The following is a 12,787-nucleotide window of genomic DNA, read 5'->3' as shown; positions in this document are numbered from 1 at the left end:
CACGTAAGTATGCTGGGACAGGCAGAGACAGGCAGAGGCAGACTAGTAGAGACGGATATTTGAAAAGCTCATTACTTGATCATTGGAAATCGTCATCATTTGTTCCAGAAGGCGACTAGTGCTGGATACACAAATCACAAATCACATAACACGTACTAGTGTTACCCGGTCTACACGTCTACGCTACACTAAACCTCTCACACATTTGGGATCGAGGACTGGACTTGTCTGCACGAGGCCATTTCGAGATAGGATACGTATCGAGAGTCATACCTAGTGAAAGTGAGTAGGTACACCAAAGATAACGTCTCGAGAGAAACCTGTCTCACGTCTCACGTCTGCCGTCTCGCATCCGGTATCATAGGACAGTCTCATCGAAGTGTCTCTATCGGTATCAGGCTTTGCCCAGGCAGCCATTTAAGGGTAGCAGGTTGTGTCCGTGTAGATAACTTACCTGGTGTAGGTACATATTGACGTAGTGTGTCCAGGATATGCCCACGACAAAAAGAAGAGTCCAATAAAAAAAAGAATTGAAACATGCTCTCCCTCTCTTCTCTCTCTGTATGTCTCTCGTATATCATCTGGATACCTACCTATAGGCTATAGATAGCTGAAACCTGCTCTCCCCCGATTTTCAAATAACCGTAATAAAGGGTCTATTAGTATAACACGCTATAATGGATACTATTCCTGAAATATTGAATTCATTACCGCGTTCGGTCGCCATGGCAGCTTTTGGGGAACTCGTCCGCACGGCGACCTTCCCGAATGGCGTCCCCCTCCTTGGGCAGACTTGGGTACGACCTGGATCAACCCGGATGCTCGCTGGGCCTATTGATCCATGGCATCTGGACGACTGCCTGCTGCCAGCATGCTCTCTCGGCTCTCTTGTGCTGCGGTTGGTAGTGGATGATGTCACATAACCCCAATATCCGGATCTGCGCCTGTCATTGGATTGCCATTGGACTGGCAGGGCTTGGTCAGACTGGCGAATACAGGACCTATACAGGCCTTGGTATTATATCTTATCTCTGCCTTTGATTGCACGCGTTTCGCCCATGCAACGCTGCATCAGCTGGAGTCGGACAAGGTTAGGTATTATCGTCAACCAGCCCACCCGACCGTCGTCGATGGTGGTGCCGCTATTGGAAGCAGAGAAGCCCGCCAGAGCGCAACCAAGCATGACCCTGCCGAGACACCGCTGGTCTCTTGACCTCTTGACATAACTGGTCACCCTCCAGAGTCCCGATGGGCATTCTGTGTGAGGCAGGCCCCGTACCTGCAGGTATGGAGGAGCCATGATACGCCATAATTTCAAGTTGCCTTCCAGTGCATTCGCTAGTAGCATGCTCCTCTCTGCCACTCCTCTGCCACTCTCTCCGCCCTCTTTTGCTGTCCCATCATTCCGCTTAGTACATGTGCCCTCCTTCTCCGTGAGAGGCGGTCAGCGAAGCGATATTCGAACCCTGTCCGCCTTGATTGGCTTTGGAGGGGGGGTTGGCGGGATTTGCTTCTACCTACCCTCTTCCTGCCTCCAAGCCACTGGTGAGGCGTGTCACGACCATGACCGCCCACGCGTGGACGCGGGACAACAACCGCGGGTACATGTAATACATGGAATAGGTACATGTTAGTAGTAGGTAAGAGGTAAGCTTGTAGAAAGTATAGTCCCCCAACGACCAAACAATCTCCTCCTCCTCCTCAGGTGGGAATTGTGGGATAAATAAAGTAAACAAGTTCTTCGATCTGCTTCCTTTGACTACTTTTCTCCTTCTCTCGTGTTCTTTTGTCGTGCTACTACTATCAATACCATCACTTACAAGTATTCTACTTCTACACATAACTACCTACTACCAAAGAAGAAGAGAAGTGTTACTCGGCGCAAAACTGCCTGGCCTTGATCAATCGTCGACGCCATAACGTCATTGCCTCCCCGTCCACATAAACAGACCCTTTAAACACACATACCACACAAACAAAATGGGCATGGAACTTCAACCCCCGACTTGTGTAGACCACTATGCAGATCTGGGAGTATCCCCAGACGCAAGCACGCAAGAAATCCGGCGCGCATTCTACAAATTGGCCAAAGAAACACATCCAGACAAGAACAACAACGAGAGCACGCACACCCCTAGATTCCGCAAGGTAAATAACTCCTTTTCCGCTTTGGTGACCCATTTGCCCTCCTCCAATCTCTCCTATTCAATTTATACCCACGACGCAGTTCGTCGAATGATTAAACCAATCAACTCACCTGACCATGACTCGCAGGCGCAAGAAGCATACGAATGTCTAAGCGACGCAACGCGCCGGCAGGTCTACGACCTCTCGTACCCCAGCATCCGCGCAGAATGGGCGCACTACCACCGCCACACCTCTGCCCATGACATTCACAACACCAACGCGAATGAACCCTGGACGACAAATTGGTCGCACCTGTCAGAAGAAGAGCGGCGGTACGAGGCGCAGAGGCAGCGGATCGAGGACTTCCGGCGCAGAATGGAGGACTCGTTGAAGAGGATGCAGGAGAGCCGGCGCATGATGGAGGACAACAGGCGCAAGATGGCGGGCTGCAATCGCACCATTGATGATTTCTTCACGAGGTGGCAGAGCTTGCAGTTCCCGTTTATGGGGGCCATGAGGTTATAGTCTTGCCTGCTCTCTCTCTCTCTCTCTCTCTCTCTCTCTCTCTCACACACACACACACACACATTCTTTCCATTTTTCTTCTTGGGCACTTAATTTGGGTTGGTTTGGGACTATGGGATGGGTTTAGCGTTACTGGGCTAGGCGGGCGCTATTTGCATGCATGCAGCATATGGGATTTTGGATTCTTGTAAGATTGATTGATTGATTGATTGAGCGCGATTGCGATTGGGTTGGCGATTGTACTACCACCACCTGTTTTTCTGTTTTCTTCACTTACAGGTACTGCTTACCTACCACCTACTACCACATTTTACTCTTTGCGCGACGGCGCATTCCTGTATATACTTTACCTCCTTACGGCTCGGTTTCTTATGTTCGGCCACCAATTTTTTTTTTTTTTTTTACCTGCCCTGACTACCTAGGGTTAGGTAGTTACTCAGGTATTTACCTACTTACTTAGTACTCATGCATTCAGCATTCAAGGAGCGCAGAGCGCGGAGATATGGACCGCGAAATATACTTCTAGTCACTTTGGACTCACTCTACAAGACAACACAATCCAAGTATTTACTGCAAAGCTGAATGTTTATTTTTTCGCGTTGGTGTCGCGTTTGTGCGACGGTAATTTACTGCTACATACCACCAAGTTGCGTAATAGTATGTATGGTGGGATGGTGGGGTTGCATTAAGCCCTCGCTCGAAGGAACCGGTCAGCTGCGCTAGTCAGCCTGTCCTATCTACATAGTCCGTAGTATGTGCTAGGGGGTAAAGAGAAGTACCTAGAGTAAGTATGTATGCGGATAAAAAGGGAGCTCACGTCAGAAAAGTGCGGAATTTGCCTTACATATGTTGTACTATTCGCTATTTGGGGACGAAAGGAGTTAGAAGTTACTACCTACGTCGCGGAACTGAGCCACATAGGTACGTTTATAACATGCCGTTAGACTAAGACGGCTTAGATGGATGGCTTGGACGCGTATACACGTCCTATCAGTGTGTGAGAATGTGAAGGCATCCTACCTATTACTACAGTTACGAGAGGGGACAGACGGACACAGAGAGAGAAGGGGGGAGAGGGGTGAGTATTCGGGTTCCCTCCTGTATTGTTACCCCGCTCAACCAGACACAATCGTGACTCTGGGCAAGTGCGTAAACACCCACTCCAAGGAGCAACGAGTATACTATTACTAGGGTGACTAGGTAGGTAGTCCACTACGATGAATCCCTGTGACGATATTTGCAAGTGAGAAACCCATTTACTTGACCATGACAAAGAGCCCTACATATGTCTACTCTACAGTAAAATCACGTAAAGGTATAGTGCACTATGCTATTGTACTAGGCAGATACTTTGGAATTCTAGAATCTGGGATGTGGGCTAAATCCTAAGAATAACAACAGGCCGAAACAAGCGGCCGAAGATCCGTGATAATGCTATGCTATGCCAATGCCACATGCCCTCCCTAGACTTCCATATTGAGGCACTACTTACGTACTATGTATGTACCTACTATGTATGTAAGTAAGTATGTAAGTCCCCTACCCAGATCCCCATCCGGGCCGTCTCGAGGCGGTGTATTGTCTGTTACCCCTCTTGCATTGCAATGCTAAGGGATGGAAAAGTGTCGGTAAAGAGGGAACCGGGTCGGTACCTGGCCCGAATTCGGATAGGTTATGCTGGATTGGATTGGATTGGACTGAATATATCGTGGCACTCGTACCTACAGCATGCACACACAGACGGTGCATGGTAGTACGGCACGGTACGGTAATTCACCATCCTACGCATATACTTATGTTACTACCGTTCTTGCATGAGCATCACACCTGGGCGCACAGACACTGATGGCCGGGACCTCTTTTCAGGGTTTTCCTGTGAGTCATAGCCTTCAATATGTTGCTGGTGATATATCCCGTCCCTGGCGATATAGTCCGTCTACGGGATAAGTCGATACCGCTCTAGTACTCGGTGTTAAGTCGAGTCGTAACGAGTTAAACGGTATTTGGCCACATCAGCCACATCAGCCACAGTAGAGGCCAGACCACCTGTGCCACAGGGCAGGGCAGAGCAGGGTAGGTAGGAGGGGCAGTGGATTCCTGCCGTGTTAGCCGCTTGGTCAGGTCCCTGGATTCCCATCTGAGGGAGCCGGCCAGCCGACGTCATCCCGCGACAGCTCCGATGATTGGCTACAGCTTGGGAACCTAAGACGACGACAAGACGGCTGAACTGTCCGCAGCATCGAACTATTGATTTCGTTAGGCATCTAAATAGATGTAATTTATATGTAATAGTTATAAGAAAGAATCAAGCGAACTACTTTGCGAATGCTATCTCTCAGACTCATCGTATTTACTGCCATCTCGACATTCATACTTCTCGCCGCGCTCCTCTTTGGCACATACCCTTCCTCGAGCTGGCTTCAGTCTCTGAAACCTAACTTCCCAGAATCCTTTGACAAAGGATCATCTTCATCCCACCACAACACGACGACATCCATCATCATGGGTGGCCAATACCGCTCCGTAGCATACTTCGTGAACTGGGCCATCTACGGCCGGAAACACCTCCCGCAGCACCTGCCCGCGGAGAAACTGACGCACGTGCTATACGCCTTCGCCAACGTGCGCCCGGAGTCCGGCGAGGTCTATCTCACAGACACCTGGGCCGACACGGACATCCACTGGGAAGGCGACTCGTGGAACGACGTCGGGACGAATCTCTACGGATGTCTGAAACAACTCAACCTCCTGAAGCGCCGCAACAGGAGCCTCAAGATCCTCCTCTCGATAGGCGGGTGGACATACAGTTCTAATTTCCGCCAACCCGCGTCCACGCCCGCCGGCAGAGAGACGTTCGCGCGATCATGCGTGGATCTCGTCAAGAACCTCGGGTTCGACGGCATCGACATCGACTGGGAGTATCCGCAGAACAGCGAGGAAGCAGAGCACTACGTCGCGCTATTACAAGCCGTGCGCGCCGCGCTCGACGAATACGCCGCGCAGTCCGCGGGCGGTTATCACTTCGAGCTGACGGTGGCGTGTCCCGCCGGCGCGCAGAACTACGAGAAGCTGGACATGCCCGCCATGGACGCGTATCTCGACTTCTGGAACCTGATGGCGTACGATTACGCGGGGTCCTGGGACTCCACGGCGGGACACCAGGCGAATCTCCACGCTAGCGCGTCGAACCCGTCTTCCACGCCTTTCGACACCGAGGGCGCCGTGGCGGCGTATATGGCCCGCGGCGTCGCGCCTGATAAAATCGTTCTCGGAATGCCGTTGTACGGCCGCGCGTTTCAGAACACGGATGGTCCGGGGGCGGCGTACTCTGGTATCGGCGAGGGGACGTGGGAGAATGGTGTGCATGATTATAAGAAGTTGCCGTTGGATGGTGCTGAGGAGAGGATGGACGAGGACGCTGGCGCGACGTATTGTTATCATCCTGGGACGAGGACCATGGTCAGTTATGATACTGTGCCTATGGCGCGGAGGAAGGCGGAGTATATTGTTGAGAAAGGACTTGGTGGCGCCATGTGGTGGGAGTCCTCAGGGGATAAAGAGGGGGAGGAGAGTTTGATCGGGAATGTGGTTGATGTGCTTGGTGGAAGCGATGGGCTCGAGAAGAGCGAGAATTGCATCGAGTTCCCCGAGACGAGGTATGATAATTTGCGGGAGGGGTTTCCTAATAATTAGGGTTGATATCTGGGGAAGGCGAGAAGTGTTCTTGTCTTGAGGAGTGAGTAAGGGATAGGTGGATGGAGATACGCGGGTTCGGGTTGAAAATTATTTGCATGGTTTGGAATGGGAAAATTACGTATGTATGGGGTTGATAGAATAGCAATCCTGTGTTATGAGATATGAAATCATGAATGATGGTGTCTTTTATTTTTTACGCCTGTGCTGTAGGATACTTCATTCATATTTTCTAGATGAGCGCTACTGTTCCTGCTAGACCTGTCTAAAGCTTAGGATACCACGAGGAGACCTCGAGCTTCAGAAGCAATCTGCTCTGCCTCCCTATAGGGAAACGGAATGGGGAGGAATTGATATAACAAGGGCAGATTACTGGGGTTGGAACATGAGCACTTCAGCTTATAACTTGACTGAACTCTATATACAAATGGTCTGCCACCCCAGACCGCCTAGGTCTCTGGGGTTTGTTTCAAGAAGCGAAGTCTGTATAACCTCACTTTCCAATATTCCCTGCAGCATGTATTTGAATGATCATGAACAGCCTGCACTGGCTTTTCGTACGGCCGAAGAGCAAGGCGAACTGCGTGTTCAGCTTGCACGCGTGTAACATTTTGCCAGTGATTTGTATGAGACCATAAAAGGTTTTGATAACTTTGAGACTTTCACGCCGTGGTGCGTATTGTTGTTTTGCCCAATCTGCGGGCTTATGAGTATGAGACCTTCGAACACGAAAAGTCACCATGTCCATAAAAATTGCAGCTTCTCACAAGGATGGGAGATGAATCCTATATATTTGGACGAATCTACCCAAATCATATCGTGTCTATCAGAGATTACTCCAAAACCACTCGAATAATCAATCTACAGGACGCATCTATTCCACTTGTTCATGATTCCATGGTAGGTACCAAGGTACATGATTATATGAGCGCCGAGAGCAGTAGTGCCGGGCTTTTGCCGAGCGCAGGTGGACCCAAGCTAAGCTTAGATAACAGAGGCTGCGAGGTGCTGTACCGGGCTCTTATCGGCAGTGGGGCCCCCAGAGCTTTAGAGCTCGGATCCAAAATTTTCGTTGAGACGTGAAGAAAGAAAGGCGTCAAATCTCAACCTCGACAATAGCTTGGATAAAGCATCCTGCAACAGCCACCCACCAACCACGCCGTGTCCTGGGCGCATTGTTGAGCTGCTGCAGCTGACGAGCCACTCACAAACGCGAGAGGTTTCAATTGCGCTTGTGTCGAACATCTCGATCCCTTCGACCTCTTCGATCTTCGAATCGCGACCTTACCGGGCCAACAAACTAGTTCATTGAGTCGAGTCGAGTCGCGGTCGCCCGCTCCAACCGTCACCATGCCGCATATCGACTATCTTTTGCACGAGGTTAGCACCCTTGAGCTTGCGACTGTGTAATCTCGCTAATCACTGCTCTTGAACTAGTCTGCCACTGGCTATGCTCTCTTCAAAGTCGTACACCAAAGCGATGAAATCGGCTTGAAGTTGGACGAGGTCAAGAAGGCCGCCGAAGACCTTGCCAAGATTGGTAAAATGATCCAGTTGACGTCGTATGCTGTGTGGAGATCAGCCGCCGAGGCCCTCGAGAACATCCACTCCGTTAGCGAGGGTTTGATGACCGACTACCTCAAATCTACCATCGCCCTCAACATCCCCTCATCCAAGAAGTCCAAGATTGTACTTGGTGTCGCCGACCGAGCGCTTGCTGGAAACATCAAGGCAGCATTCCCTGGCATCGAGGCCGAGACCCCCGATACGTCCGAGGCTGTCGCCTACCTGCTCCGTGGTATTCGCCTCCATTCGACTGCGCTTTTCAAGGAACTGAGAGAAGGTGATGAGGAAAAGGCTCAATTGGGTCTTGGTCATGCTTGTAGGCGTCTTCATGTCTCGAGTCCGCTGACCACAATTTATTAACACTCTCCCCAGACTCGCGTAGTAAAGTCAAGTTCAACGTCCACAGAAACGACAACCACAGTAAGTTTTAATCATGCATCTCCTAGCAAGATTCGAAGCTCGAATTATGTTGGCGACTTCATTCTACATCAACAGCGACTAACTCTGCGTATAGTTATCCGAGCTATTGCTACGTGAGTCGAACCTCCGGGTCACTCTAACTAGACTGTTGTTAACATTAGACTCGTTAGCTTGGATAACATCGACAAGGGTATCAATCTTTTCTCCCAGAAGCTGTAGGTGCTATAGACAGCCAATTTCAATACCCAATACATTCAAGCCGATATTGTGCTTGAAAATCGGTTCTTGGGGATTTCGTTAAACCAGACCATTGCTGACCTTCTTCTAGACGCGAATGGTACAGCTGGCATTTCCCAGAACTGTACCCTATCTGCTCCGACAATCTCACATTCGCCAAGGTTGCGCGCTATGTCGGGGATAAGAGCACCTTAAATGATGAGAAGCTTCACGAACTCGCTGGACTCGTAGGCGATGATGAGGAAAAGGCCAGTGAAATCATTCTAAAGGCGAAAATGTCTATGGGAAGGGAACTTTCTGAGGTCGATCTTGCCAACGTCATCACTTTCGCCGAAAAGGTCCAGAGCTTGGCAGGTAAGGCTTGAATTCTGGACAAACCTTGATGCAGTGAACTAACATGGCTTCCTCAATCTAGAATACCGTCGCGGGCTCTACTCCTATCTGACTGACAAGATGAGCGAAGTTGCTCCTAATCTATCCACTTTGAGTAAGTAACATCCAACGCTTTCTATAATGTTTAGAGATTGGCATATGTATCAGGACTATACTGTTCTGGCATCTCCCGAGCATTGGATCATTATAACTAACAGCAAGGCTTACAGTCGGTGACGTGGTTGCGGCGAGATTGATTCAAAAGAGTGGTTCAATGACAAACCTGGCTAAATACCCTGCATCGACCCTACAAATTCTGGGTGCAGAAAAAGCGTTGTTCAGGGCTCTTAAGACCAAGAGGTTAGTGTTCCTTCGATTCATAGCTGTCTTTTGGAGCTGGAGCAATCCACCTCCTATCTCATTTTACTATTCTCTCGCAATCTCTCACCTTGAACAATTTGTACTGATTCTCTTTTCAATAGCAACACCCCTAAATATGGTCTCATCTACTCGTCCAGTTTTATTGGAAGAGCTGCACAAAAGGATAAGGGAAGAATAAGCAGATACTTGGCCAACAAGGCCTCAATTGCGTGAGTATTCCGCCTTTCACTTCAATATTAACCCCCTCGCGAAACATTAATGGCTGACTTCGACAGTGCCCGTATTGATACCTTCTCTGAGCAACCTTCAAAGAAGTTCGGTGAGGCTCTGCGTCGCCAGGTTGAAGATAGACTAGAATTCTATGCTTCGGGCAAGAAGCCTACCAAGAACTCTGATGCTATGGTAAGTTGCTGTGCCCCCCCCCTACTCATCGTATCTACCCACTGACACTCCGAAAGGATCAAGCTGTTGCCGATCTATTAGCTGAGGGCGAGAGTATGGCTATTGATACTGAGATGATCGATGCCCCACTCCCTTCCAATACTGAAGGATCATCAAAGAAGGAAAAGAAGTCCAAGGACAAGAAGGAGAAGAAGGATAAGGAGGAAAAGAAGGAAAAGGAAGAGAAGAAAGAAAAGAAGGAGAAGAAACGCAGACACAGCGAAGTCAAGGAAACAGTAGATGCGGATGCCGAGGTCGATGGCGAAAAGAAGAAGAAAAAGAAGAAGAGGCACTCTGAGGCGTAAAATGGAATCCCTCCACCATCTTTGGACCACAACGGCGGGAACTGCCAGGTCTTGAGGACGAATGGAATGGTCTCACGCATGGTTATGGGCGTTTTGGATCTGGGGGTGTTTTTCTGTTCTGTTCTGTGCCTTTTCTGTACTTCCTGGTTTTGTCTGTCTGTCTGTCTATGCTTGTTGATTGAACTCTCGTGTGTACATAATTGGGATGTATACCCATTTGTTTTATTTCGTCTTACTTTACCTCCTCCGCTATTGCTTGCGTATCTTGATTTGATATGACTCATTATGATTCTTGCGTATCGGAATGAAGTGAAATTGTTTGATTGTTTCGACTACCTATTTCTAAGGCGTACTTTGCTCCTAACCTACCTAGGCATGCTTACCTAATCTTAGCAGTCTAGTATAAACAACAATAGTCTACATGCGTCTCTAATCTCATCCCTCCACAGAGAGCTAAATGAAACAAACTTAAATTTATGTGAGTAGGGAGGCATATAATAAATTCGATTGATTGAGCGATTCTCATCAAAGACGCCTGATTGCTTGCCTGCAGATAAATAGGCAGATGACCTACAAAAGAAGTACTTGATGCAGGTACATTGATTGCACTCGGAAGAAAGCCTAGCCCGCCGCGCCCTATCTTGTGCTGTGCTCTGTCAACGACGCCTCAAACGCCTATGTAATGCCAGTGTCTGTCTTGTTCATCTGCAGCCTCTCCCTTCCTCCATCCGCTTGACTTCTTCTCCGCTTTCCGGCCCTTCTCCTCTCCTCGCCTCTTCTCATTTTTCTCATGTTCTTCATCTCATGCTCAACATCCGTACGTACATTTGTAAGACCAAAGCGATGTAATGTGCTGTGATCTTCGCGCGATAGAATCATGAATAAAACGGTGTAAATGCGTTTGGCGTGTGCTCGCAGTAATGGTGACAGCAGTGGGGATGTTTACTGCCTAGTAGTGGTAATGTAGTAGTAATAAGTCGAGTGCATCGGCGTCCGGGCTGGTTTAGTCTTAATTTCCCTCGCTGCCGAATTCCTTGGTCCATTCGGAATTCCGCTTCAGATCTTCCTCTGCGACGGTGGGTCGTGAGCCCTTGATGGCCTTTACAAAGTCCTTGAAGTCGACGAGGGGCTCGAGGAGCTTTTCCCCCTCCACGTCGTCCCACGTCATTTCCTTCGCTCCCGGGTCCCCGGGGGAGCACGGCGTTACTTTTGTTATGCCGTCTACCTGTACCTGTTGGAATAATTGGCGTTAGCTCATATGTCAATATAGTTGAGGGGTGAACGAGTAGGGAGTCTTACCTCTTTGAAATGTGTCGCCTGTTGAATTTTCCGGACGGGCTGCATTAAGGCGTCTTGCACGGCAATGGTAATATCACTCCCAGAGTAGCCTTCGGCGAGCTTGGCTAGTTCGCGATAATCTTCGCTTTTTAATGTGGTAGGCGTTTCGCCAATTGCGATTTTAAACATAGTGGTCCTTGCGGCGACGTCAGGTAAGCTGATGTGGACACGGCGTTGGAAACGTCTCCTGATGGCGGCATCTAGTTGCCATGGGATATTGGTTGCGCCAAGCACTAGCACTCCTGTTGAGTCCTTGCCTACACCATCCATCTGCACCAGCATTTCCGTTTTGATACGACGGGACGCCTCCGACTCTCCTTCGCCTCGAGGACCGCAGAGAGCATCAACTTCGTCGATGAAGATGATCGAGGGCTTGTTTTCGCGAGCCATGGCAAATAGTTGCTTGACCAACCTATTATTATCCATCGTGAGTTTATGCCCCCTCAATAAGGATTGCGAACTTGACTTACCGTTCACTTTCACCCATCCATTTGCTCACCAAATCACTACTGCTCACACTGAAGAACGTACTCTTGGCCTCGGTAGCAACAGCCTTGGCCAAGTAACTCTTACCCGTACCCGGCGGTCCGTACAGCAAGATTCCCTTCCACGGCTTCCGCTTTCCAACGAAGAGGTGCGGGAACTTGATCGGCAATAGCACAGCTTCCTTTAATGCCTCTTTGGCGCCGTCCAGACCAGCGACATCATCCCACTTCACATTCGGACGATCCTGCAAGATGGCGCCGGCCAGGGCGTTCCGCAGTTTCTTAGAGTCCTCATCTACGGCGCCTTCCTCGCCGTCCTGCTTGCCTTTGCCGGTGCCGCCAGTGGTCGAGCCATTAGCACCGACCATGCCTGGTTTTTTCCGCTTCGCATCGGCGTCGGAGAGGTGGGCCTTGAGCTTCTCGGCGCGGTCCATGTACTCGCCCGTCTTCTGGCGGATCATCTCCTTGGACTTGGGGTTCTTCTCCCATTTCAGGGCGAGCATGAACAGTTCGAGGGATTGGTAATAGAGTTGGTAGGCCTTCTCGTATTGATTGCCGTTGTCGGCGTCGATGGCGCGGCGGACCGTGTCAATGGCCCGCCCGAGGAAGTCGGTGTTGGACATGGCGCTTTCGTTTGCTTGTACGTTTGTGGATTCGTCTGAGGCGCGTGCAATGGTGGCGTTATGAAGTAGATATGAGACTTGTTTTGTTCAGATACCTACCTCGTCAGTTGACTGTTTGGTTCGGGTCCAGGTAACACCTTTAACACCCTTAACACCCTTAACCCTCTGAGAGTGCCTCTATCTGACAGATGTCGGACCCTTTCTCTCTCTTTCTCTCTCTCTCCTTCTTGCTTCCTTGGCTGTTTATGAAGAGAGAGCTTCACCAATGGGACTG

The 12,787-nt window shown here is 49.7% G+C and overlaps 4 protein-coding genes across 4 annotated transcripts; 3 read left to right on the top strand and 1 right to left on the bottom strand.

The window, feature by feature from the left end:
• Positions 1-1,980: 1,980 nt before the first annotated feature.
• Positions 1,981-2,652, top strand: F5B22DRAFT_648940 (DnaJ domain-containing protein; the record flags this gene model as incomplete). Its single annotated transcript, XM_047979096.1, has 2 exons — positions 1,981-2,148; positions 2,275-2,652. The coding sequence occupies 2 exons, from the start codon at positions 1,981-1,983 to the stop codon at positions 2,650-2,652; spliced, it is 546 nt and encodes a 181-aa protein (XP_047828482.1).
• A 2,132-nt stretch (positions 2,653-4,784) lies between these two features.
• On the top strand, positions 4,785-6,592 carry F5B22DRAFT_324249 (glycoside hydrolase superfamily). Its single transcript, XM_047970729.1, has one exon. The coding sequence runs from the start codon at positions 4,978-4,980 to the stop codon at positions 6,343-6,345; it is 1,368 nt and encodes a 455-aa protein (XP_047828481.1). The 5' UTR covers positions 4,785-4,977; the 3' UTR covers positions 6,346-6,592.
• Positions 6,593-7,695: 1,103 nt separating this feature from the next.
• Positions 7,696-10,067, top strand: F5B22DRAFT_648938 (pre-rRNA processing nucleolar protein-like protein Sik1; the record flags this gene model as incomplete). Its single annotated transcript, XM_047979095.1, has 11 exons — positions 7,696-7,725; positions 7,783-8,227; positions 8,284-8,331; positions 8,426-8,444; positions 8,502-8,546; positions 8,660-8,922; positions 8,984-9,055; positions 9,171-9,300; positions 9,423-9,530; positions 9,597-9,723; positions 9,780-10,067. The coding sequence occupies 11 exons, from the start codon at positions 7,696-7,698 to the stop codon at positions 10,065-10,067; spliced, it is 1,575 nt and encodes a 524-aa protein (XP_047828480.1).
• A 646-nt stretch (positions 10,068-10,713) lies between these two features.
• Positions 10,714-12,607, bottom strand: F5B22DRAFT_324209 (P-loop containing nucleoside triphosphate hydrolase protein). Its single transcript, XM_047970728.1, has 3 exons — positions 11,876-12,607; positions 11,367-11,817; positions 10,714-11,298 (listed from the first exon to the last, which is right to left on the bottom strand). The coding sequence occupies exons 1-3, from the start codon at positions 12,511-12,513 to the stop codon at positions 11,077-11,079; spliced, it is 1,311 nt and encodes a 436-aa protein (XP_047828479.1). The 5' UTR covers positions 12,514-12,607; the 3' UTR covers positions 10,714-11,076.
• Between the last annotated feature and the right edge of the window lie 180 nt (positions 12,608-12,787).

The sequence above is a fragment of the Xylaria bambusicola genome (assembly GCF_022495145.1).
Source record: "Xylaria bambusicola strain CBS 139988 unplaced genomic scaffold F5B22scaffold_38, whole genome shotgun sequence".
Classification (NCBI taxonomy): Eukaryota; Fungi; Ascomycota; class Sordariomycetes; order Xylariales; family Xylariaceae; genus Xylaria; species Xylaria bambusicola.
Note: the sequence above shows the minus strand (reverse complement) of the source record. Positions and strands in the feature narration are given on the sequence as shown.

Coding starts and splice junctions, on each gene's coding strand:
- F5B22DRAFT_324209 (XM_047970728.1), bottom strand. CDS start 12,513: ATGTCCAACACCGACTTCCTCGGGCGGGCCATTGACACGGTCCGCCGC. Junction 11,818..11,875: donor TGGATGGGTGAAAGTGAACG/GTAAGTCAAGTT, acceptor GGATAATAATAG/GTTGGTCAAGCAACTATTTG. Junction 11,299..11,366: donor AGGCGACACATTTCAAAGAG/GTAAGACTCCCT, acceptor TTATTCCAACAG/GTACAGGTAGACGGCATAAC.
- F5B22DRAFT_324249 (XM_047970729.1), top strand. CDS start 4,978: ATGCTATCTCTCAGACTCATCGTATTTACTGCCATCTCGACATTCATA.